At 42.1% G+C, this 25,247-nt stretch overlaps 1 protein-coding gene across 1 annotated transcript; it reads right to left on the bottom strand.

The window, feature by feature from the left end:
- Nucleotides 1-15,058: 15,058 nt before the first annotated feature.
- ATP5MJ (ATP synthase membrane subunit j) lies at nucleotides 15,059-24,298 on the bottom strand. Its single transcript, XM_039536387.1, has 4 exons — nucleotides 24,083-24,298; nucleotides 20,831-20,951; nucleotides 16,172-16,192; nucleotides 15,059-15,248 (listed from the first exon to the last, which is right to left on the bottom strand). The coding sequence occupies exons 1-4, from the start codon at nucleotides 24,281-24,283 to the stop codon at nucleotides 15,223-15,225; spliced, it is 369 nt and encodes a 122-aa protein (XP_039392321.1). The 5' UTR covers nucleotides 24,284-24,298; the 3' UTR covers nucleotides 15,059-15,222.
- Nucleotides 24,299-25,247: the final 949 nt, after the last annotated feature.

The raw sequence follows: 25,247 nt of genomic DNA, 5'->3' as shown, positions 1-25,247 counted from the left end.
TCCTGATGATTAATTAGCCAGAGGGGGGCAGGCAGGTGTAAGGAAGAGGGGGGGGACGGATACTAGATCTACAGGTCATGCTGGTAGTACTGTGTCCCTACCGAGTTGGGTGAAAAGAGTGAGAGGAGCCCAACAGCAAAAATTAGGATGTTTGTTCACCAATGCAAGAAGCTTAGGTAATAAAATGGAGGAACTGGAGCTCTTGGTCCGAGAACTGAAGCCGGATATCGTAGGAATAACCGAAACATGGTGGAACGGTAGCCATGACTGGAGTACAGGTATGGAAGGGTATGTGCTGTTTAGGAAAGACCGATGCAAAGGTAAAGGGGGGGGAGTAGCATTGTATATCAATAATGAGGTGAAATGTAATGAAATAACTAGCAATGCAATGGATAATACGGAGTCTGTTTGGGCAATGGTCACATTGGGGAAGAAAACTACTAGAGCCTCACCCGGGATAGTGATTGGGGTGTGCTATAGACTGCCGGGATCTACCCTAGAGACGGATAGAGAGCTCTTTAATGTTTTTAAGGAGGTAAACACTAATAGGAACTGCTTGATCATGGGGGATTTTAACTTCCCGGATATAGATTGGGAAACAAATGCTAGTAACAATAATAGGGCTCAGCTTTTCCTAGACGTGATAGCTGATGAATTCCTTCATCAAGTGATTGCTGAACCGACGAGGGGGGATGCCATTTTAGATCTGGTTTTGGTGAGCAACGAGGACCTTGTTGAGGAAATAGTTGTAGGGGACAACCTTGGCTCGAGTGATCATGAGCTAATTCGTTTCAAAATAAATGAGAGGATAATCAATAGTGCATCTGAGACTAGGGTTTATGATTTCAAAAGGGCTAACTTTACTAAACTAAGGTGACTAGTTAGGAAGTAGACTGGCCTAACATATTTAGGGATCTAAGGGCAGATGACGCCTGGGGTTACTTCAGGTTGAAGTTGCAGGAGATGTCAGAGGCATGTATCCCAAGAAAGGGAAAGCGGCTCGTAGGTAGCAGTTTTAGACCGAGCTGGATGAGCAAGCATCTCAGAGGGTCATTAAGAAAAACAGAAAGCGTGCACAAGGACTGGAAAATGGGAGGGATCAGCAAAGAAACCTACCTTATTGAGGTCAGAGGGTGTAGGGAAGCAGTGAGAAAGGCAAAGCGACGGGTGGAGATGGACTTAGCGAAGGGATTAAAACCAATAGCAAAAGGTTTTTTAGCCATATAAATAGGAAGAAAACCAAGAAAGAAGAAGTGGGACCGCTTAAAACTTTGAACGGAGTGGAGATTAGGGATAATCTTGGAATGGCACAATATCTGAACGAATATTTTGCCTCGGTCTTCAATGAGGCTAATGAAGGGCTAAGGAATAGTGATACAGGGACCGATGGGAATGAGGATATGGGGGTAGACATTATGGTATCGGAGGTGAAAGCCAAACTTGAACAGCTTAACGGAAGTAAATCGGGGGGCCCGGATAATCTTCATCCTAGAATATTAAGGGAACTAGCGAGTGATATTGCTAGCCCGTTAGCGATGATTTTTAATAAATCTCTAAATTCGGGGATTGTACCGTTGGACTGGAGATTAGCTAATGTAGTTCCTATATTCAAGAAGGGGAAAAAAAGTGACCCGGGTAACTACAGGCCTGTTAGTTTAACATCTGTAGTATGCAAAGTCATGGAAAAAATTTTAAAAGAGAGAGTGGTTATGGAGCAGGAGGCCGATGGCAACTGGGATAGTTTACAGCATGGATTTACGAAAGGTAGATCGTGCCAAACCAACCTGATCTCCTTCTTTGAGAAAGTAACAGATTTTTTAGACAAGGGAAATGCAGTGGATCTAATATATCTAGCTTTTAGTAAGGCGTTTGATACGGTACCGCATGAGGAATTACTGGTTAAATTGGAAAGGATGGGGATTGAAATGAAAATCCAGAGGTGGATAAGGAGCTGGTTAAAGGGGAGACTGCAGAGGGTAGTATTGAAGGGGGAACTGTCAGGTTGGAGGGGGGTCACTAGTGGAGTTCCTCAAGGTTCGGTTTTGGGTCCAATTTTATTCAATCTATTTATTGCTGACCTGGGAACCAAGAGTAGGAGTGGGCTGATAAAGTTTGCGGACGACACCAAGTTGGGAGGTATTGCCAATTCGGAAAAGGATTGGGATATCCTCCAGGGAGATTTGGATGACCTTGTAAGCTGGAGTATTAGTAACAGGATGAAATTCAATAGTGAGAAGTGTAAGGTTATGCATTTAGGGATGACTAACAAGAATTTTAGTTATAAGCTAGGGACACACCAGTTGCAAGTAACGGAGGAGGAGAAGGACCTAGGAGTCCTGGTTGATCGTAGGATGACCATGAGCAGGCAATGTGATGTGGCCGTTAAGAAAGCAAATGCGGTATTGGGATGCATTAGGCGAGGTATTTCTAGTAGGGATAAGGAAGTGCTAGTCCTGTTATATAAGGCGTTGGTGAGACCTCATTTGGAGTATTGTGTGCAGTTTTGGTCTCCCATGTTTAAGAAGGATGAATTCAAACTGGAACAGGTACAAAGAAGGGCCACTAGAATGGTCCGAGGAATGGAAGGCCTGTCATATGAAAGGAGACTTGAGGAGCTCGGTTTGTTTTCCTTAACCAAAAGAAGGATAAGAGGAGATATGATTACACTCTTTAAATATATCAGAGGGATAAATACCAGGGAAGGAGAGGAATTATTTCAGCTCAGTGCTAATGTGGACACGAGGACAAACGGATTTAAATTGTCAGTTAGGAAATTTAGGCTAGAAATTAGACGAAGGTTTCTAACTATCAGGGGAGTGCAATACTGGAACAGCCTACCGAGGGAAACAGTGGGGGCGAAGGACCTCCATGACTTTAAGACTAAGCTAGATAAGTTTATGGAGGAGATGGTATGATAGGATACCGGGCTTAGTCAATAGGTTAATTAAGTGCCACACTGGTAAATAGTACAATGGGTCAATGATATGTTATTCTTAACCTTTTTCCAGAGGGTATGGCTGGAGAGTCTTGCCCGCATGCTCGGGGTTCAGCTGACCGCCATATTTGGGGTCGGGAAGGAATTTTCCTCCAGGGTAGATTGGCTGTGGCCCTGGAGGTTTTTCGCCTTCCTCCGAAGCATGGGGCAGGGGTCGCTTGCTAATGGAGTGGGGAGATCGGCTAATGTGGCCTGCATCTTGCAGGAGGTCAGACTAGATGATCATATTGGTCCCTTCTGATCTATGATTCTATGCTGGATGAGGGCTTGTCTACATATGGAGTTATTCTGGAATAGCTACTGTGCTTTAAATTCACACTCTACCTTAATCCAAATTGACTTACAAGTGTAGACAGGCCCTTCAGGACAAGGTTGTAAACAGAAGAGGTAGGAAGTCAGAGAGACAAATGCATATAGAAGAGTGGAATATGTAAATAGTGGAAGAAAGAAGGTTATAAATCAATTAAAATTAGTGCTCTTTGTGTAACCCACACTCCTTCTGGGTGTGGTGTTCTGTCCCATCTAGTGGCACCAAGACCACTTAGAGAGAGATTAATGTGTTTGGTCAACAGCCAGTTGGCTTTTAGCTCATGTGATAGCAGCTCATGCACTAAGCTCCAGAAGTCCCCAGTTTGATCCCACATGCCAACAACCGGGATCTATGAGCATTACACTTGCATGTTGTTTATAGTTTATTTCCAAACTCCAATTATATAAAAGCTCCATATAATTAAGGATGCACTACCAAGTCATAAATATCATAGTCTTTTACAAAGTAGTTTGCAAGTAAAAGAGATGTTTCTTCTTCAAAGATATAATACAAGTGTCTCCTGTTGTTCATATAAAATTCCATAAAGATTTGACACAAGTCAAGGCTATATGTAACCTGTAGCTCTGTAAGACAGAAGCACATTTGTGACATATTTTAAAAGCCTGACTGATCACTTTTCAGAGCTTTATGTGACTGACAGGAGAATGGTGAATTGAGAAATGTCAGAAAGGGCATGGGTGCTTCTTATATTTAGCTACACAACTCACAAGGAATATCAGACTCTAGAACACAGAATGCAGAAAAGTGTTTAATTCTAGATGGTGAATTTTGATAGAAGAGCAGCAATGGTAGGAGTATCTAACCAGCAGAAAACGGACTTTTAATTTTTTCTAAAGGTATCTGCAATGCCTCTCTATTACCATAACATCCTTTCCATAATACAAATAAAAATATTCAGGGTTTCTGACAGTGTTGTTTGAGGATTGTCTCATTATTATTGCATAAATCATATAAAGAATGGTATGCCATATAGAAGAATCACTGAAAATACTGAAACCGTCCAAACATTAATGAGAGCCGCAAGATTAGTGCTTTGGCTCATCATACTGTAGAAATACAGGCTTTATTTGTGGTGTGATGCTATAACCAAAAGGTCTAACATGATCCTTGGATGTATAAATGGGAATATCAAGTAATGATAGAGAGGTTAATTACCCCTGCATATGGCATTGGTGAAACCACTACTGGAAAAATGGACAGAGTTCAGCAAAAAGCCATAAGAATGACTGAAGGAGTTTCGAAAATGCATCTGCAGACTGCATTGTAGAATCAATTTTTAAGCTGATTTTTTCCCAAGAAGGTATCCCATATGATATAATGTGGATGAGTCTGTTAAAAACTAGTAAAAGGAGTACTATATGAAACAAAGGATTTCCCCCCAAAGTCCATTTATTGTGTGCATCTTCCAATGCCAAGAACATTATTCCTATATGATACGGGAAGGGGTGTGAAACCACAACACAAATCAAAGTAATGTGGGTCTTCTTTCCCTGCCCTCCAATCAGCTTTTGAAAGTTCCTTACAATTATTTTCTCACTTTCCATTTACGTCTCTTTGGGCCCAAGGGTGCGTAACTGAAGGAGTAGTCTGTGTTGAAAAGGAGAGAGGTGACTGGATAGTACTAACTAGAATAGTTAATTTGAGAGAATTATAAAAAAACTTTTTTTTGATAGACTGCTTTTCTTGTTGTATTATACAGTAAGATTTAACCAAATAGAAATGTACTGAAAAGAATGTTTACATTTCAATTTGTATTGAAATAGAGCAGAATCCTTTATTAAAATGGATGTGCCTCCAGTTCTCAATTGACTTACTGAATGAAATGCAGTGTTTACTTTAAATCTATCCAGTTTATCTAAACAGGTTATCTTGAAGTTTAAAAAGGGGGCTAGGAGACCATTTATCAAGCCATATTGTATGCAGTACTGTGAAATACAATTTGGCTGCTAGAGGAATATAAGAAAACTATTTCTAATCTCAAACTACTAGAGAGATTTAATAAGAATATTTTGGGTGCAATAAACTATATGACAGTATTATAGGTAACAGGCATCACAAGCAGAACCCATCCATAAACAGTGTGTTGTACAATTATTTTAGAATACTTCAGATGTCCTCAAGATACAGAGCTACCTTTATTAAAGAAGAAATATTTCTGATACAGGTTTATTTTTATCTTTCCTGATATTCTTGGGCATACACCCAATGCCCAGTCATATTGTAATTTAGCTTGTTACTTGTTCCTCCCCGCTATAATTCTATAGTACATGGTGGGATTTGTCCGTACTCGTCATTTAGTCTATTGTTTATATAGTGTTTTCCATCCTGAAATATCCCACATCCCTATATTCAAGAATTCATCTCTTACCTGCAGCAACTCTTTTAGCATTAGCACAAAACACTATACACAACAGTTTAGAACATGAAATGAAGACTGCTATATTCCATTGACACTGCGTGAAGAAGCATATAGGTAGAATGTAATTATCCCAAACAGAATTCACCCAGTATGCCGATGTTAACTATGCAGCTTCTGCAGCAAGTTTCACAGGTCAGGAATTTGGTTTTACATCTCATGTGAAAGACAAGCAGTTCTAGCTGTACAATACTTCCAAATACCGTGCAGGATATTGGTTCTGTACTAGCCCAGAGGGAAGAGTGACACCTACAGAATCACCAGAATGATTTCCCATAGCATAACCTGTTAGCTGTGCAGGAACTCCAGCTATATTCTGTATTATGATATAGTTGAGCCACTACAATGACATGGATGTTAAACAGCTGAAGGTCACATCAGTTTGAAAAGCAGAATAATTAAATGCACAGTAACATAAAATCCCCAAGGTGACTGTGATTAAAAACTACTAATGGATGTTGTTTCTATTTTCTGCCTAGTCGTTATTCAGGCTTAACAGATTCTTTCTGGTAGCAACAGGCACTTGTACTGACATAAGCAGTGTATTAAACTGTTTATGTCGCACTTCCCATCAGTACCTAGCCCAGGCCAGGGAAGCTAATGATACAACTAGTGGACCAAATTTGGTGATGAATCCTGGTCATGTGTCATCTGAGGCATGTTGTACCTATGCTAAGAGGAAGAAAGAACCACTGCCATACTTCTGTAAACTTTCCTTTTTAATACTAAAAACCTCAAGAGAGTTGTCATGGCCTTTCTGTATGTATTGAGCATTAGGATAAATTGTTTATTAAGAGAAACCATCTCCTTTGTTGTGGGCCTGGTCCTTTGGCCTAATTAATTTAGGTGGATTATAGTCCAGTGTCTGAAACACAGAAACAATTGTGTTGTTACACACTAGATTTAATACCACCAAGAGATTATAAAGGAGGCAAAGTTCTGTGTGTTTGCTGTAGCCCATAGTGACATTCCTGACCTCTGAACAGGGCAGTGTGCTGCATTCTTTGTACTGTTTTGAGTGTTCGCAATAGTACCAGTCATTATAGGAGAGAAAGAACTCAGAATATATACATAACTTGGCAGGTACTAGGCAGAACTAATGTTCAATTATACATGTATATATTCATCTGTGCATCTTTTCTTGCAGATATGAAATTTAACAGTTTTCCATTCAATACAGCTTTGGTTCTTTTAACCTGATCCCACAGTTTATATGGTAGGCAGCCTACAAATTAAAAAAACGGGGTTGTCCCTGAGGATAAAGGATCTGATTTGATGCCAGTTGAACTCAGTGAGAGCCATTTAATTGGATAAGGCCCAAAATTACTATATAGAAAATCCCCTCATTTATCCATTAGTACTTTACTTCTCATATCCTGATTCCCATCAGAATTGTACTGCTGCCATATTTGGATTCCATCTCTTATGTATTAAGCTCCAATCATGGTAGGTGCTGTATAAATAGATACAAAGACAATGACCTTCACCTGGAGAGCTTATGGTTTAGTAAGTGGGCAACGCAGGAGGAAAATAGTGAAAAACAATATGATTAAATGGTGAAATTAAGCACATCTTGTTAGTTCCAAAGGTTACAGTTTTCCGTTTTGTTTATGTACACATTCTTTTCAGTAAGTTAAGGAGGTGAAGATGGGTTAGGGTTTATAGGTTTTTGAGGAAGTTTGATTTCAGGATGGAAGAAGATGGTGGAGGTCAGCCAGAGGAACTCAGAGAGGGGAGTTCTGGCCTATACGGCAGTCCAGAATAAGGCCTCGAGGCAAGAATGAGAGAAAATCCCAAAGGGAGCATCAGTTATGTGGATTAGGGTGAAGAAGGCAGCAGAAAGAGAGGAAAATCGAGAATTAAGACTGGTCCACACTAGAAAGTTTGATCGATCCAGCTACATTGCTCAGGAATGTGAAAAATCCACATCTCTGAGCAATGTCGTTAAGCCAACCTAAGTCCCCATGTAGACAGTGCTAGGTCACCAGAAGCATTTTAGGTGTAAACATAACCTTGTACTGGAGTAAGGTTGGATAGGGCCTTGAAGGGAGATGGAGCTTAAATATGACCCTTTACACAAGGAATGGGCGGACAGGGAACCAATTTCAAAGTTTGTAAATATTAACACACTACATTAGCTTCCCCATTACTGTTTTAATTAACAATTGTGTTTTTCCCTTATAGGAAAAAACACAGCATCTATTGGAAATGCAAACACACAGCTGGTAAACCAAAGATGACAAGAAAGGAAAAGCAGACAGAGTTCAGCAGTTGCATGGAGTTTTACTAAAATATTTTGAATCGAGATTACCACAATGGGATTGTGGATCTCAGAATTATCTGATTTATTCCTTTAGTTCACTTGGAACTTGTGTATCTAATAAATGACTTGTTTCTTTTGCATATCTAATAAATGATTTAGCAACTTTATTGAAGTTCCCAAATCATCATCATCATGGTGGTCAGTTCATTTTAAATATGTTGTGGGAAGGAAAACACTGCTCTTAAGTGACTTGCCTAAAGAAACACAATAAATCTGTAGCAGAATAAGGATTAAAATCCAGGAATTTCTAGTTCTGAGTTGTCTTTTCAAACTATAAAACCACACTGCCTGCTCTAGACCACTTTTTCCTTTCTACTAATTGCTGAGAGCTCTAACTTGCTATTTAACTTGCAATTTCTTGCTATTCTTTCACCTGCCAAATTCTTAGTCAACAAATTCAGTGCTTAGAAGAGGATCTCCAATCTTACTACTCTTTCCTTCCTAGTAGATTTACAGATTTCCGTGACTGAAACAATAGAGATTCCACATGTTGATTTCCTCATATTTTTTTTAGCTTCATTTCAGCCACCTGGTGATATGAGATCATACATAATCACCTCTGTCTGACAGGCACCTGATAGTTTCCCTTCCTTAGAGACAAAAATGAAATTACACTACATTACACCAAAATGTGACCATGTGTAGTAGTGTCTACTTCTAGCCTAATCTAATCAGCAGTTTGCTGTAATGATTCATATATATATATATATATATACATACATATATACACACACACACAGCTTGTTAAACTGTTTCAATATGTTTAGATCATTTCCTGTAATTTTCTTCACCCCTCCTCCCCCCACAAAAAAAGTTATTTTGGCATTTTTCATAGATCGCTAGTTATTCATAAGGAGATTAAGTAGGTTGGTCCTATGACTAATGTTCCTTTGGCTCATAAGAATGGCCATACTGGGCCAGACCAATGTTCCATCTAGCCCAGTATTGTGTCTTCTGATAGTGGCCAATCCCAAGTGCTTCAAAGGGAATGAATAGAACAGGGCACTTTTTGAGTGATCTATCCCATTGCTCACTCCCAGTTTCTGACAGTCAGAGGCTAAGGACACCCAGAGCATGGGGTTACATCCCTGACCTTCTTAGCTAATAGCCATTAATGAAGCTATCCTCCATTAACCTATCCAAATTATTTTTTATCCCAGTTATAGTTTTGGCCTTCACAACATCCCCTGGCAACGAGTTCCACCAGTTGAATGCGTGTTGTGTGTTTATTTTAAACCATCTCCTCCCTCCTTCCCCAGTTTGAACAAAAAACTTCCTGACTAGTACTACTGCAGATGCTTGCTCACCTACAGGTGGCCTGCCTCCAGCTTCAGTCTGGCTGGTATCAGGTCTTAGGTGTGCCATGAGCATGCCCACAGGACTGGGCCCCACTGGCAAGACCTCTCCCCTGCCTGGTATGAAAATCCTGCTTCAGGACTTTGGCTTGAGCTATGGCTCCAGGCAGCACATTAACTGTGGGGTAGTGGCTGCACTTCAGCAGGTTTGCAAATGCTACATGACCGAAACTTAGGTGCCTACTGTTAGGTAGCAGCTAAATGGTGGACTTTGGTACCTAAAGAGGCAGATAGTTGCTGAAGTACGTTGGAGGATGTAGGCCTGATTTCCTTGCAGTTCTTAGCTTTTTCCCTTTGCTCCCCTCCATGCCTCCTGATATTTTGGGGGCAGGTATAGGCCCAGTGCTGACAGCTGCAGGACTATAAAACTAAGGCTTCTTCCTCATGCATCCTACTCAGCTGCAGTAGGAAGAAAAAAAAGAGTGAGGGTACCAGTTCCTCTCATTGCTCTTCTCTCCAGAGACAGTGGATGGGTGTTCATGTTGGAATCATGTGCAAGGGAGAGGTATATTTGAGGGGATAAAAGGGCAGATTGCAGAAGCAGGAGGAGCTTGATGTGTTCCACAACTGAGCTGGTGCTGTCCCCTGCTCCTTGCCCCGAGATAGTCAGAGGAGCCAGAGGGATTAGGACAGCAGCAGGTGGTTCCTGATGTATTGTAGAGCACAGTAAATTCATCAGCAGCTGCAACTGCTAGGGAAGCCGAGCTGGTAGCTGTGCCCCAGAAACAACTTCATCACCAACTCCCTCCATCTTCCCTAGTAGGATGACGGGGAAGGAAAAGAGCAACTGCAGCTCTGGAAGGAGCACATATAGTAGTTCACTAAAGAATGGAGTCTACCCAGTGTGGCTACCTTCCACGTAGGGAACAGCATCTTTTACCTATTATTGGGTTTTGAAACTGGCTCTTGGTGTTGGAAAACAACTATGATTGAGGAAATCCACTAATGTATGTTTTAGGCTGCTACCTGTATTTTCTCCAGCTCTAAGCAAAAAGAAGAACCTGGAAGTTTTACAAGCAAATCATTTGTGCATGTGAGGCACCTTTCTCATGAGCCCTTTAGCCACATTTGCATCACAAACTCTACTACAAACCCTCTGCCTGCATAAGAGTTTTTAGGCCAAACAGAAACTGATGTTTAACCATGGTGCAGCTAGCACACTGCCCCATAATCAACCTCTGACTAGTGATCACTTGAATTTCCATTCTCCTCTATCTACTTTCCCTTTTCCTCCTTGCTAAAGGTTTTTGACTGCTGAGAGGAACACAGGTAAGAAACCTAGAAACTCTAGGAGCTGAGAAAAGCAAGAATCTCAGGAACTCAGGTCCCTGCCCCCAATCCACTTGCAGCAGACCTTCAGCTATCAGCTCCCCGCCTTCCCATGTCCCTGCCAAACATACCACAGGGCATGGGGAAAGTGGTCAGAGGGGGAGCTGGAGTGGAATGAAGAAATACCAGGAGAAGCAAAGAAGAAAGATAGCCACTGCTCTACCTATTCACCTACTCTATTTTCATGACCTATACCATTAATTCCCAACCTTTTTTCATTTGCATGCCCCTAAAAGTTTTTGAATGAAGGTGTGGACCTCTTTGGAAATCTATTGTTTATATATATCAGGGGTTCTCAAACTGGGGGTCATGAGCTGTCAGCCTCCACCCTAAACTCTGCTTTGCCTCCAGCATTTATAATAGTGTAAAACAGGGGTTGGCAACCTATGGCACGAGAGCCAAGTTTGCCTGGCATGTGGCTGCCTGCCGGGGTCCCGGACGCCAGCTGTGCTCAGCATGGCCGGTGGCTGGGACCCTAGACTGGCAGCAGGCATGCCCCCTCGCCCCCCCCCCCCCAACCATGCTTGTTCTGCGGCTCCCAGGAGCGTGAGCCGCCAGGGCACGGGACCCTGAGCCTGCTGCGGGAGGGGCGGCGGCAGCTCACACTCCCGGGAGCTGCAGAGCCCGAGCACGGCGAGGAGGGAGTCGGGGGGTGCATGAGGCCCACTGCCAGCATGCATCCACTGCAGGAGCCCCCACCCCGGGGGGACACCAGGCCACAGCCCAGGCAGGCGTGCCCCCCGGGCTCCTGGAAATGTGAGCCGCCGCTGCCCCTCCCGCAGCTCCCCCCCTCCCGCTGCCTCAGCACTCCATGTGGTTTTGCCTCCTTGTGGAGACAGAGTCTCACCAGCATGGGCCTGGTAAAGGGAGTCCCGGGGGGCAGTCAGGGAGCAGGGGGAGGGTTGGGAGTTCTGGGGGTCCTGTCAGGGGGTGGAGGGGTGAGGTTCTGGGGGGGCAGTTAGGGGCAGGGGTTCCAGGAGGGGGCAGTCAGGGGACAAGGAGCGGGGGGGGGGGGTTCTGACCGGGGCAATCGGGGTGGGAAGTGGGTAGGAGTAGATGGGGTTAGGGCAGGTCTCTCCTCTCTTTTTTGATTGTTGAAATTGGTAACCCTAGGCGAGGGGGGAGCCAGGGGGCGCATGGGGGCTGGCGCCCACATACATCCACTGCAGCCTGCGTAGGAGGGTGCAGCTGCTCCCCGCTAGCAGTGCCACCGCCACCTTTGTAGGGCTGCTGCCCCCCCTGCACCACGCTGGCTCCTCCATGGCTGGGGCTTGCTGCTGCCACAAGCGGGACGCTCTGGCTTCTGGCTCCAGAAGGTGGCTCCTCCCTGCTGAGCTGCTGCAGCGGCCCAAGCAGGGCAAAGCCAGTGAGTGGACTCCGGGCGGGGACCACCTGGGTGGGGTTGGGAGGCCTCGCAGGGGGGCTGTGCACCCTCCAGGGGAGTTCAGGGGGCGGGGAGGAGGGGAACGTGGTCTGGGGAGCAGCCCCTGGGCACGGCTGGCCCCTGGGGTCTATAAAGGCTCCTTGGGGGGTTTGCCCCTCGAACCGATGGGCAAGGTGGAAGTTTCGCCTAGGTGGCAAAATATCCTTGCACTGGCCCTCCCCAGAGGGCGTGTGCACCCCAGGTTAAGAATCACTGCACTAAACTGATAAGATCTGCATTTTAATTTAATTTTAAATGAAGCTTCTTAAACATTTTAAAAACTTGTTTACTTTACATACAACAATAGTTTAGACTTATAGAGAGACCTTCTAAAAACGTTAAAATGTATTATCGGCATGCGAAACCTTAAATTAGAGAGAATAAATGAAGTCTCGGCACACCACTTCTGAAAGGCTGCCGACCCCTGGTGTAAAACATATAAACAAGTGTTTTTAATGTATATAGGGAGGTCGCACTCAGAGGCTTGTTATGTAAAAGGGGTCACTAGTACAATAGTTTGATAAACACTGCCCTATACCGTGAGTAATTTCAGTACCTGCTTCTGCTGCTAGTCAGTTTTTAATACAGCATCAACATAAAAATGACATGATTCTTGTCACTTTTGCTGCTTCGCAGGGGACAGAATAACAGCAGTAAAGTGTTTTGTTAATTTCAGTCACTAATGCTTGGCAAAAATATCAGAAATAGCAGTGAAGCAACCTGCAGACTCAACTATGACACCAAATTGACTTACGTTCCTTTCACTTTTGGAAGGTTATCTTTACAATCAGGAGGGCTAAGGCTGTAGGGTTTTTGTTTGTTTTGTTTGCAGAAGAAAAAAAACAACCTTTAAATTCTACAGAAACGGATTATTTAGGTCACCACACTTTCCAGACAAAGTTTCTCATGTGCCTTAGTTGGGAATTGGTCCTGCTTTGAGCAGGGGGTTGGACTATATGACCTCCTGAGGTCCCTTCCAACCCTGATATTCTATGATTCTTAGTGAGTGAATTTATCAAGCCCTGATTATTCAAATAGAAAGTTATCACAGCAAATATGTAGCTCATATGGAGATGTCATGGTTATCAGAGGGAAGTGAACATGGAACTTTCAATATTAAGAAGATTTTTGAATAAATGAAAAACTCCTTTAACTGTGACTAGGTAATAAGCTGCTGCAGTTGCTGGGGCCAGTTACTAAAGGGAGACAGTTACAGCACCACTTACCCAACCCATATACATTTTAAAAGGTTACATTAATCAAAATTATGGGTAGTATAAGCAGAGCAAAGCAAATGAAAAGCAGCATTCTGTTTAAGTCCACTGAAATATCTTGAACCTGCTGAAACACGAGCAGAACATACTCATGACATATAAAGGACAGGACTTAAGCCTTTTATTAGATCATTAATGCCTACTTCCAGTGCTTAAACAGAACACTACATGTAAGAGATTAAAATGTTGCTTGTAAGCTGCAGTACCAGTAATGTCACAGATTTAATATTCAATGTGTATTGTGCTGAGTATATATCTTTTCAGAAAGTCACTGGATAATTTAGGTCCTGGCAGTCTCCTCTAATACAGCCAAGCTTTTATTCAAATGAAATATATTACTTTTTACTTTGAATAAGTCAATCACCAATATAGTGGATTGCCCTCAAATGCTACTAGTGTTCCATCCCACGTAATATGTATAACACATGGCTACTTTTAACAAACATAATTTTGCTGGAAGAGGGGAAAATGTTAGAAGTCAGTTAAATGCGTATTGCATCTACAATGCCTGTAGATATTCAGGTTTGTATACAAATAAAATACCACCTTGTTCGCAGATACAATGAATACAAAGCTGAGCAATGCATAAATTTGACACTAATAGCTCACCTTCTCATTTTCCTCAGAAATCTGATGTAATCCAGAGCTGAATTTCAGAGGCATAAGTGGCAGTTGGGTGCTCAGTTTGCATTAATTACCAATGGGAGACAGGCACCTAGTTGTTCTCTGTTCCTTTAAAAGTCACCCCTTCAGACTCTGAGGTTCAGCAAAAAGAACAGGCAGTCAGGGGCTATACCTCCCTTCTCTAATGTGTTCCAAATGCTCAGTGCTGCGAGATGAAACCCCTGTGGCACCTACTGGGCACCACTTTTCTAGAAATTTCCAACTCCTATAAAGCCCACAACTGAGAATAATGCAGGGAACACCTTGAAAAAGATGATTTTCTTATTTGAGATAACATTAAGTACTATTCTCTAACAGAAACAATATTAATTTTATAAGCCTGTTCAGTGTAGCATCTTGCAATTGCTCCTATAACAAAGGGGATAAATGTCTGAACTGCGATAATTCACCAGTTCTATTAAATGTTCTCTATTCTGAACAGACCTGTGCTGCTACGAGTTAACTTCTGAGTTATCTTTTGAATAAAGGCAAAAAAAGGTGGAAATTATACAGAAATTTCAGAGGCATTTTCTGCGACATTTTTGTAACAGTACTGCTTCTGCTGTCTAATTTTTCTGCAGAATTATCAAAAATAACTTTTTTTTTTAAAGTTGCATTCTAACTTTGAAAAAAATCCCACCATACAACTAAGCTGATCAATCAGAGGTTGCACAGTAGCAATAAAAATTCACACACGGAAAATGTTGAATACATTGAGATATTATGACAAAATATATTTTTTTAAAAGTCAAAAATTCAACCAAAATGTTTGTTTTTAAGTTCTGACCTGTTCTACTATGATATATTTAGTTTAGCAACATATTATTTTCAGTGTGCTCCTTTGATGCAGTTTGTAGTAAAATGAAAGTTCTTATGAAACTGTACAGAGCAAAAAGATGTTGACAACGTTCTTAAATTTAAGTTAGAGTATTAAAATACACTCCAGTACTTCTTGCTCAACACATTTATTCCTCCTATGTAGTACAGTGGATTACATACAGTTGTAGGACTGTACAATGCTTATGCGGTCCAATTAACTTCCCTATGATGGTAGCTTGCTTCATTTATAGCAGAGATGACAAGTCATGGAATGCATACTCAATGAAGAGCCATTTAATGATGGCCAGAAGAAGAAGATTCTGAAACAAACACACAATTTAGATACAGTTAACAGATACAGTTAAGTATTCACAGCTATGAATATGCAAAAATTAGATGAATCAGTACATCAAAATATTTGAAAATCCTTCATATCTACAAGGGTAGCCTAATATTTTAACATTTACATAATCAATATTATTGGTTAAATTTGATTTAATGGGGGGAAAAAGTTACCTCTAAATTCAGGATATATTTATGTGGGGTAAATAGTTATTGCGGTACAGTGCAATGGGAGGTATTTTCCTTTTACCTGTAATGTTAGATAACATGTCTTTATGTACAAAATTGACTCAATTTGGAGCAAGTGAATTGTCTATCTTTTCAGTCAGAATGGAAATAGGACAATTGCTTTAGTGGAGGAAAAATAAGAAAATTATGACTTTAAAATAGTCACAAGCAATGATACTTAAAAATCTTAAGGATCGTATATTAAACTTTTACAAAAAATAATGTTAAAATGAACTAGTTTGTTGATAGCTAAAAATGGTAAGCTAGTTAAACGTAAGGTCTACCTGGTTAGATTAAAAAAAAAAAATCAACTCTATAAAATGGTTAAGCCCATTAAATATATATTTTAGAACTCTTTTTAAAAAGTTACTTTCCTGAACTTCCATTACTGTTCTGCGGCAGAGATTAACTTAGTTTATTACACAAAGGAAAAAGTATCAATGGAAAGTGGAGCAACAGCTACGTTACCAGGGTTGTAAACACACTGACAATGATATCAGAGTAATAGAGAGAACTATAACCAAAACTGAAGGTTCCCTTTAAGGTCTACTTTGCAATATCATAATATAAAAACAAACTAAATTAAAATTAATATGTTGGTCTATTTGCTTTAAATCTTATTCATGGTTAAAATAAACTATAGAATACTTTGCTGTATAACACAAATACTTACTGTCTGCCACTGCTTTTTTACCTAGAAACAGAAGAAAAATTGAAATGTTCAAAATTTAGCTTTGCATTTTTCACATTTTCAAGGTTTTAAGCTCCTGAAAAACTAGTATGCAACCAAACTTGAACCAATTTGCAGTGATGGCAGGAAATTTACACGTTCTGAAAAGTTAAGCATACTGCAAAATATATTTTGTTAAAGTAACTATCAAAACAAGCTATTTAAAAAAATCGACATTACTGTAATTTTTTTTATAAATGTAATAAAGTGTTATAAGATCTCATTATAGCATGCTGTTAAATCTGAGATGCAAGGAGAGTTTTTGGAAGAATTACGGGGACCATAAATTAAGGATATAATGCTTTTAAAATATATATTTATACACATTAAGACTTCTAACTATAAGTTCAAAAGTTACCCAGGGGAGAAGATCGCAGAAGTTTGTATAATCATATGCTGTCCATTTAGAGATATTTATCTAGATTCTCTGGTGACACGATTATTTTGGGGCCATACCGTTGGTTTATCTGGCCACAGGAAGATTTTCCTAGTGCAAAGGCATAGAGCAGGGATCGGCAACCTTTGGCACGCAGCCCTCCAAGGAAATCCATTGGCAGGCCCGGCTGGTTTACCTGCAGCATCCGCAGGTTCAGCCGATTGCAGCTCCCACTGGCTGCGGTTTGCCGTTCCAGGCCAATGGGGGCTGCGGGCAGCGGCGTGGGCCGAGGGATGTGCTGGCTGCCACTTCTCACAGCCCCCATTGGCCTGGAACGGCGAACCACACCCGGTGGGAACTGCAATCGGCCGAACCTGCGGACACTGCACGTAAACAAACTGTCCTGGCCCGCCAGCGGATTTCCCTGACGGGCCGTGTGCCAAAGACTGCCGATCCCTGGTATAGAGCTAGCAGTGTAAAACCAGCATAGTAGTGCCTACTGCACTCTGTCTTCGGCAGGAATGGAGCCGTGGTCAGATATCCTCTATGCTCTGCCAGTCTTTGTCAGCAGTTTCTAGCCCTTTATGGCTATTAGCAGTAGGCACAAGAGCAGTCTTTAGGGGGCCAGCAAAACACAGACCAGACTGAAAATTAATGAAGTGCAAAGGTGAGCTTAACACCAACTTTGTAAAAAAATATATGGAGATATACCTATCTCATAGAACTGGAAGGGACCCTGAAAGGTCATCGAGTCCAGCCCCCTGCCTTCACTAGCAGGACCAAGTACTGATTTTGCCCCAGACCCCTAAGTAGCCCCCTCAAGGATTGAACTCACAACCCTGGGTTTAGCAGGCCAATGCTCAAACCACTGAGCTATCCCTCCCCTCCTGCACAGTGCTGGGTGCATTTTGGCCAGTCCCCAGGATCTAGTGTGTAAAAATGTGTACCTTTAATATGATACCTCACAGTGGTTTGCAAAATTGCAGTTTTTCTGTGAAATTTGCTTCAACAGCACCAAATTACCATTTGTTGAAAACATCTGCTGTGATACTGGAGGTGAATACTCCCGGCCCAAAATATACCAAATTCATTAGTACTAGGGCTGTCGATTAATCAGAGTTAACTCATGCAATTAACTGAAAAAAATTATTTGTGATTAATCGCAGTTTTAATCGCACTGTTAAACAGAATATCAATTTAAATATATTAAATATTTTGGATGTTATTCTACATGTTCATATAGATTGTATTCTGTGTTGTAATTTAAATCAAAGTATATTATTTTTGATTTATAATTTTTACAGTGCAAATATCTGTAAAGAAAGTATTTTTCAATTCACTCACACAAGTACAGTAACTCCTCACTTAAAGTTGTCTCGGTGTTACGTTGCTGACCAATTAGGGAACATTCTTGTTTAAAGTTGCGCAATGCTCCCTTATAATGTTGTTTGGCAACTGCCTGCTTTGTCCACTGCTTGCAGAAAGAGCAGCCTGTTGGAGCTAGCTGGTGGGGGCTTGGAACCAGGGTGGACTGAGAGCCCCCCTATCAGCTCCTTGCTCCCCTAAGTTCCTCTGTGTGGCAGCAGCCCAGCAGGCTATCAATTGCTGGCAGTTCAGCTGTCCCTCCCCGCACTGCTATGTGCTGCTCCTGGGAGCCTCCTGCTTGCTGTGCAAGGGATATTTTGTGTGTGTGTGTGTGTGTGTGTGTGTGTGTGCGCGTGCTAATGTCAGGTTGTTCCCCTTCCCCCTGCTCCTGCCCCCCCGCTTACCCCATCTCCATAGAGCGGGGGGTGGGGGGAAGAGGGACACAACAGGGCTCAGGATGGAAGGAGCTTGCTGGAAGCAACTGCTGTCTCAACTTGCTGATCTACTTAAAAAGGCAATGTAATTAGATTGGGGTCAGCGTACTTAAAGGGGCAATGCGCATCTCTCTCTCTCTCTCACACTCTCACACACACACACACACACACGGCGTATGTCTATCTCTGTCTGCCATGCTGTCTCACCTCCCTCCATTTGTTCAGCCTTGTAGAGCGTGAGGCTACATTAACAACAATGTGTTAACCCTTGACGGCTCAGCTGATTGCTAGTTCATCATTTAGCAGTAAGACATTCCCTGGGAAATATCCCACTCTCTGACCTCACCCAAGCTTCACAATCATCATTGCTGTGTACAGTATTAAATTGTTTGTTTAAAACACACACACACACACACACACTAATATAGTCTTTTGTCTGGTGAAAAAAATTTCCCTGGAAACAACCCTCTGCCCCCCCCCCTCCCATCTCTATTAATTCTTATAGGGAAACTGGATTCACTTAACATCATTTCACTTAAAGTTGCATTTTTCAGGAACATAACTACAATGTTAAGTGATGAGTTACTGTACTGTAGTGCAATCTCTTTATTGTGAAAGTGCAACTTACAAATGTAGTTTTTTTGTTATGTAACTGCACTCAAAAACAAAACAATGTAAAACTTCCACTCAGTCCTACTACTTGTTCAGCCAATCGCGAAGACAAACAAGTCTGTTTATATTTACAGGAGCTAATGCTGCCCTCTTCTTATTTACGTCACCAGAAATTGAGAACAGGCATTTGCATGGCACTTTCGTAGTCGGCACTCCAAGGTAATTATGTGCCAGATATGCTACACATTCATATGCTCCTTCACGCTTCGGCCACCATTCCAGAGGACATGCTTCCATGCTGATGATGGTTAAAAAAATAATGCACAACTTAAATTTGTGACAGAACTCCTTGGGAGAGAATTGTATGTCCCCTGATCCGCTTTACCTGCATTCTGCCATATATTTCATGTTATAGCAGTCTCGGATGATGACTCAGCACACGTTGTTCATTTTAAGAACATTTACACTGCAGAGATGATGCAAAGAAAAATGCAAACAAGATACCAATGTGAGAGTTCTAAAGATAGCTACAGCACTCAACCCAAGGTTTAAGAATCTGAAGTGCCTTCCAGAATCTGAGAGGGACAAGGTGTGGAGCATGCTTTCAGATGTCTTAAAAGAGCAACAATCCAATGCGGAAACTACAGAACCCGAACCACCAAAAAAGAAAATCAACCTTCATCTGGTGGCTTCCGACTCGGATGATGAAAATGAATATGCGTTGGTCTGCACTACTTTGGATTGTTATTGAGCAGAACTCATCATCAGCATGGACTTACATTCCCTGGAATGGAGTTTGAAACATGAACGGACGTATGAATCTTTAGCGCATCTGGCATGTATTGTGACGCTGGCTACAAGAGTGCCATGTGAACGCCTGTTCTCACTTTAAGGTGACATTGTGAACAAGAAGTAGGACTGAGTGGACTTACTGGCTCTAAAATTATAGAGTTTTATTTTTGAATGCAGTTTTTTTGGTACATAATTCTACATTTGTAAGTTCAACTTTCATGATAAAGAGATTTCACTACAGTACTTGTATTAGGTGAATTGAAAAATACTATTTTTTTTTACAGTGCAAATACTTGTAATCAAAAGTAAATATAAAGTGAGCACTGTACACTTTGTATTCTGTGTTGTAACTGAAATCAATATATTTGAAAGTGTAGAAAACAACCAAAAATATTTAAATAAATGGTATTCTATTATTGTTTAACAGTGTGATTAATGGCGTGTTTAATTGCAATTAATTTTTTAATTGCTTGACAGCACTAATTAGTACACTCAAAGTTCCATTGGTTTTCAAATTAAAAAAAAAACAAAAAAAGAGAAACTACTAAACTTTTTTTATTTAAAAAAATCCCAGTTTTAACCTTTAAGACACTTGCCATTCAAGATGAAGTTGCAGGAGTAAATAAACTTTGACTTAACACAGTAATGTTGATTAGAAGTGTAATTTTTAGACACATTTCTATACCAGCAAAAGCCCTAGTGTAGATACAGGTGTAGTGGCACAGAAGTGCCTTTGCCTTTATAGTTTATTTCATTTTGGGAACCAGTATAAGCTACAATGGCAAAAGCACTCTTTTTTTTTTTTTGCTGATATAAGCTGTATCTGCATGAGGAGGGTTTGCTGGTATAGCTTTCCCAGTAAACCTTTTCTAGTGTCTGGCCTTAGTGAGGTGATAAAGCAACTGCTTATTATTTTAAATAAAATATTTGGGCATTTCCAGACAGTTAGTTTCAACAGTTTTATTTACAACAAAGGTTTCAAAGAAAGTACACTAAAGCTAAGATTGAAACAATGTAACTTACGACCAAAGGAGAGTTTGTAATAGACATAGGAGGTTAAGGCCAACCCAACCCATATTTCCTGGTAAACGGTAGTGTAGTAAATCTTCATGTGGCGCCACGTCTTAGTAAAATATTGTAACATCTGAAAGTTATAAAAAAAATGGTCATGATGATGAATTTTGCTATTACATCCTCCCCTGATGTTTTACATGAATAAAGAAAGGATTTGTTCTTGATTGTACTTGAATCAGGACAAAATAAATAAGGAACTTTATATTTAAAAGAAACATTTAATTGTATCTATAAACAGGGTTTAAAAATGGTAACGGTTTAACCTATTAAAATTCTATCAGTTAAATGGTTAACCGTTAAGCAGTTCATATGTAGGGGAACTATGGGTGCAAGGGGTGTAGCAGAGTTTAATTGTTAACTGAAACCAATAAGACTGATGCTTATCGGTTAACCGGTTAAACTTTTACATCCCTATCCCTACGCTGAATTTAATTTTATTTCCTATGTTTTTATTTTAAAATGTATTATATGAATTGAATGCTTGTGAAAAGTGCACATATATACACACCCTTGGGAATTGAAGTTCTCTATTGCCAACCAAAAAATGGTATTAGATGGAATCAAGGTCAAGAGTAAATATCAACACCAAGGTTAAAAAACAGTAGACCGATGCAGTTATTCTCCCCAAACCAAGCATTAAAAACCCAGAAAATTCAGAGTTAAGGTTACAGGGGGCTGCTGGGTGATACCACAATAAAAAGAATGATGAATAAGGATAACAAGTCAAGTTATCTACCACTGAGAGCTCTTGACACATGTCCACTCATCCTAAGGCTGCTCACGACTCATTGCAACCAACAGAATTGTTGCATACAAATTAGACAAAGGGTGGTGATTCATTGAGTTACCTCTGATATCACAATTATACCATTTAGAAGTTATCTGAACTTTTGATCTGATACTATCAATAGGCTATGTAATCATAACTAGATACAATAATTGCTAACATCTTATTTCTTCAAATATAACGATCAGACTCAAACCAGGAACCAGGATGGAGGGGGGAGGGGGGGGGAAGGGAGGAGTGGGGGGCCTGGGCTGGCTGCTGCTGGGTAGTGGTGATGGCCAGTAGCCCCAGGCCCTTTTAAATCGCCTGGGTGGGCCGCAGGGCACTTAGGTGCATGAGACCACACCGGGCCTTGTGCTCTGGGGGGCCCTGCAGACTGGCGTGAGTGGTCCCAGAAGTGACAGATACATCATTTCGGCCCCAGCCCCCCTAGGGACAGCCCTAGTCCTGGGGCCCAGAATTTCTGTCGGTGGGCCTGTTTAGAACAAACAAAATACTAACATGCTACATTTCTTATAGGACACATTTTAAAATGAACGTTAAACTAATTAGTGAATTTGCAGAATTGCAAATGTACAGAAAATCCAGTCTATACTGTGGCAGTGTTTGTAACAGACACCTTATCACTAGACACTGGAGTGAGACCAAATATTTCGCACAGGCCACCTAATAGCCATCATGTGTCACAATGTACTTGTCTTCACAGGGAAAAGAAGTGTGTTCTTAATTCAAAATTAGCTAACTCAAAGGTAAAATACTAGTGAAGACAAGGCCCTAAAGGTGAAAATGCTGCTTACGCCCCCATTTTTCTATACTGTAATATTGTTACAGCTAACAACAATTTTTGGGGGGGGGGAGGGGGGGATTTAATTTTATTTTAAAAGAAAAAGCCCCTTCCTCCCCCCCCCCAAGCAAAAAAAAAAGAGAAAAAGAGTCTTACTAGATTTTTAAAAAAAATAGTCGAGAGGGGAGATAGAGCAAGAACATCGTCCAGAACAACAGATGCCCATCCCTGTTCTACTGAGCTTTATTTAATAAATAAATACATTTAATTAAGAGTAACATTTCCTCTCCCAACACGGCATGTTCACCTTTACTCAGAAAAGCAGAATATATAGTTTTATGAGGCTGCTGAAAATACCATTTGACAGACAGTTCGGAGGCAATTAAAATTAACACCATTACTCCAAGTACACCATCTTTGTCACATGGCCAAGCATCAAGCAATCTTTCAACATGTTTTATACTCGTTATGCCCATGGATTTGGTATTTACAAGTATTTTTGTGAAAAACTTGAGATATTTTAATATAACTTCTTCTCAACATTCCAAAAGACATGGGAGTATATGTAAGAGCACCACACTGTATAACACTTTACATTTCTGTAACATTTTACCTTGAGAAACCTAAAGCATTTAACAAAGTATACACACAGCACATCTAAACCAACCACATGTGGATAAAGGACAGCAGCTAGTACACTGCAAAACGGTAAGAAGGAAGGACAGAGTTTTCAAGGGATTTCAGGTCCAGGTTCCACTGACCTATTTGCTAATAGTAAATAGGAGGCTCTTCCTGCCATGTGTGTGGGGAGGGAGTGGGAGAAGGGGAAAAGGAGGTGAGACTAATGTCATCTTTGAAGCAGAGACCATCTTTCTTTTCGTTGTTTGCTTACAGTGCCAAGCAAAACGTTGTCCTAGTCCATTACTAGAGCTCCAAAGCACTATGCTACCACAAATAGGCAATATGTAGGCATTCATTTAAAAGGACATTTAACCCTTCTGTGAAAAACTTCTGAATACACAGCAATGCAATGATGTCTTCCCCGGACTGTGGAGAGACAGCTCTATTACACCTGGTACCTTTCCTGATATGAAGCAGAATGAAAAAAAACTAGTGTTGTGTTTTCACTGCTGCTATTCAGAACCACGAGAAAGATTTCATACATTTCAAATGGCTTGTACTTAGAACAGGGGTTAGGAGGCAATGCAGACTAACAGATACATATACCTATCAAAGCAACAGGAGACTGATGTAAAAGGGAAAAAAAGAAACATATATGGACAAAATGCTTTTTCTCCCACTATCAACCAAATAAAGCAGGGTGTACGACTTCAAATTTGTATTGCATTAACAATAAGCTAAAATGAAATCCCCACTAAATAAACACACTAAAAAGCTCAGCACCTTTCAGCTACTGGAGGGGGCGGAGGGGGGGGGGAATTCGGGCATCCTACTAGGTATGGGCCCCTCTTTTACATGAGCTTCTGGCAGCTAGGTGCTTAGCACAGCTGCGGCGCCCTGGCCTGTTCACTCGAGGAGTGCTTTGGGATCTAAAGCATCTCTGCACAGCAGAGAAGGCCTTTGCGAAGGGCTCACCCACCATGACGTGCCTGCCATCCCGTCCACCCACCTTGCAGGGGGAACGTGCACCACCACCACGGAGAGAACCCCGAGATTGCCCCCCAGGGAGAGGCAGGACAGGCTCAGACGCGACCGATCTCCCCCTCCCCCCAGTATCGCCAGGGCGCAGCCCCCGGATGTCTTCCCCAGCTGCCGGGCTGGGCCGGGCCGGGCCGGGCGCTCTCCTCCCCGCGCAGCCCGGCTCCGGCATAAATCCCGCGGGCCTATAGCGCCCGAGGAAGGCCGCAGCCGCGCTCGCGGCAGACCCGGGGGAACCCGCCTTCCCGAAGCTCCCTCAGCAGGACGAACCGGGCCGAACCCACCTTGGAGCCGGTGACACACGGGCCGTTGGCGAAGGTCACGGAATGGAACTGCCGCTGCCGCCGCGCGCGGGACGCTGGGAAAATAACCGCCAACGAGAGGAGAGGCTAGAACGTCTCCGGCGGCGCCCCTCCCCCGACCAGAGAGGAGCGGGAGCGACACGCACCCTAGTAGGTCCTGCTTCCCCAGCTAAAGTGCGCTCTGCCCTCGCCTCAGCGCCCCCTGCCGGCAAGGGCCCCGCAGCGCCTTTCCCTCACCATGCAACCTACTCAGTGACCTTCCCTCCCCCACTGCACCCCTGCAAGGGAACCCGCGCTTCTCCACGCCCTGTTTCCTGTTGCGTGTCCTGCCCGGAGAAACCCGATCAGCCCCCTGCCAATTGCCAAAAATCCCGATCGATGCCCTGCCAGCCCCACGGCACCCGCTACTGCGGAAGAGTCTGCTCAGCGATATGCCCGCCATTGCTCCCCCTGCTGAGGAAGAGAGATCCCCCTCCTGAGGAGGAGATAGCTCAGGGCCCTGCCCTTCCCCTGTGCCCCGTGGATGGGGTGGGGGGAAGGGAGCACGCTCAGCTGTTCCTTCAAAAAAGAACAAGAGTACTTGTGGCACCTTGGAAACTTACACATTTACTGTCAGAGGCTAATTAATTAAAATTATCTATTATCAACAGGAGAAAAAAACTTTTGTAGTGATAATCAAGATGGCACCATTCTAGACAGTTGACAAGAAGGTGTGAGGATTCCCAGTGGCTGGGTCATTACACATATTGAATCCATTTCCCCATGTTAGGTATCCTCACACCTTCTTGTCAGCTGTCTAGAATGGGCCATCTTGATTATCTTTACACAATGTTT

Source organism: Mauremys reevesii, linkage group 4, assembly GCF_016161935.1.
Source record: "Mauremys reevesii isolate NIE-2019 linkage group 4, ASM1616193v1, whole genome shotgun sequence".
Classification (NCBI taxonomy): domain Eukaryota; kingdom Metazoa; phylum Chordata; order Testudines; family Geoemydidae; genus Mauremys; species Mauremys reevesii.
Note: the sequence above shows the minus strand (reverse complement) of the source record. Positions and strands in the feature narration are given on the sequence as shown.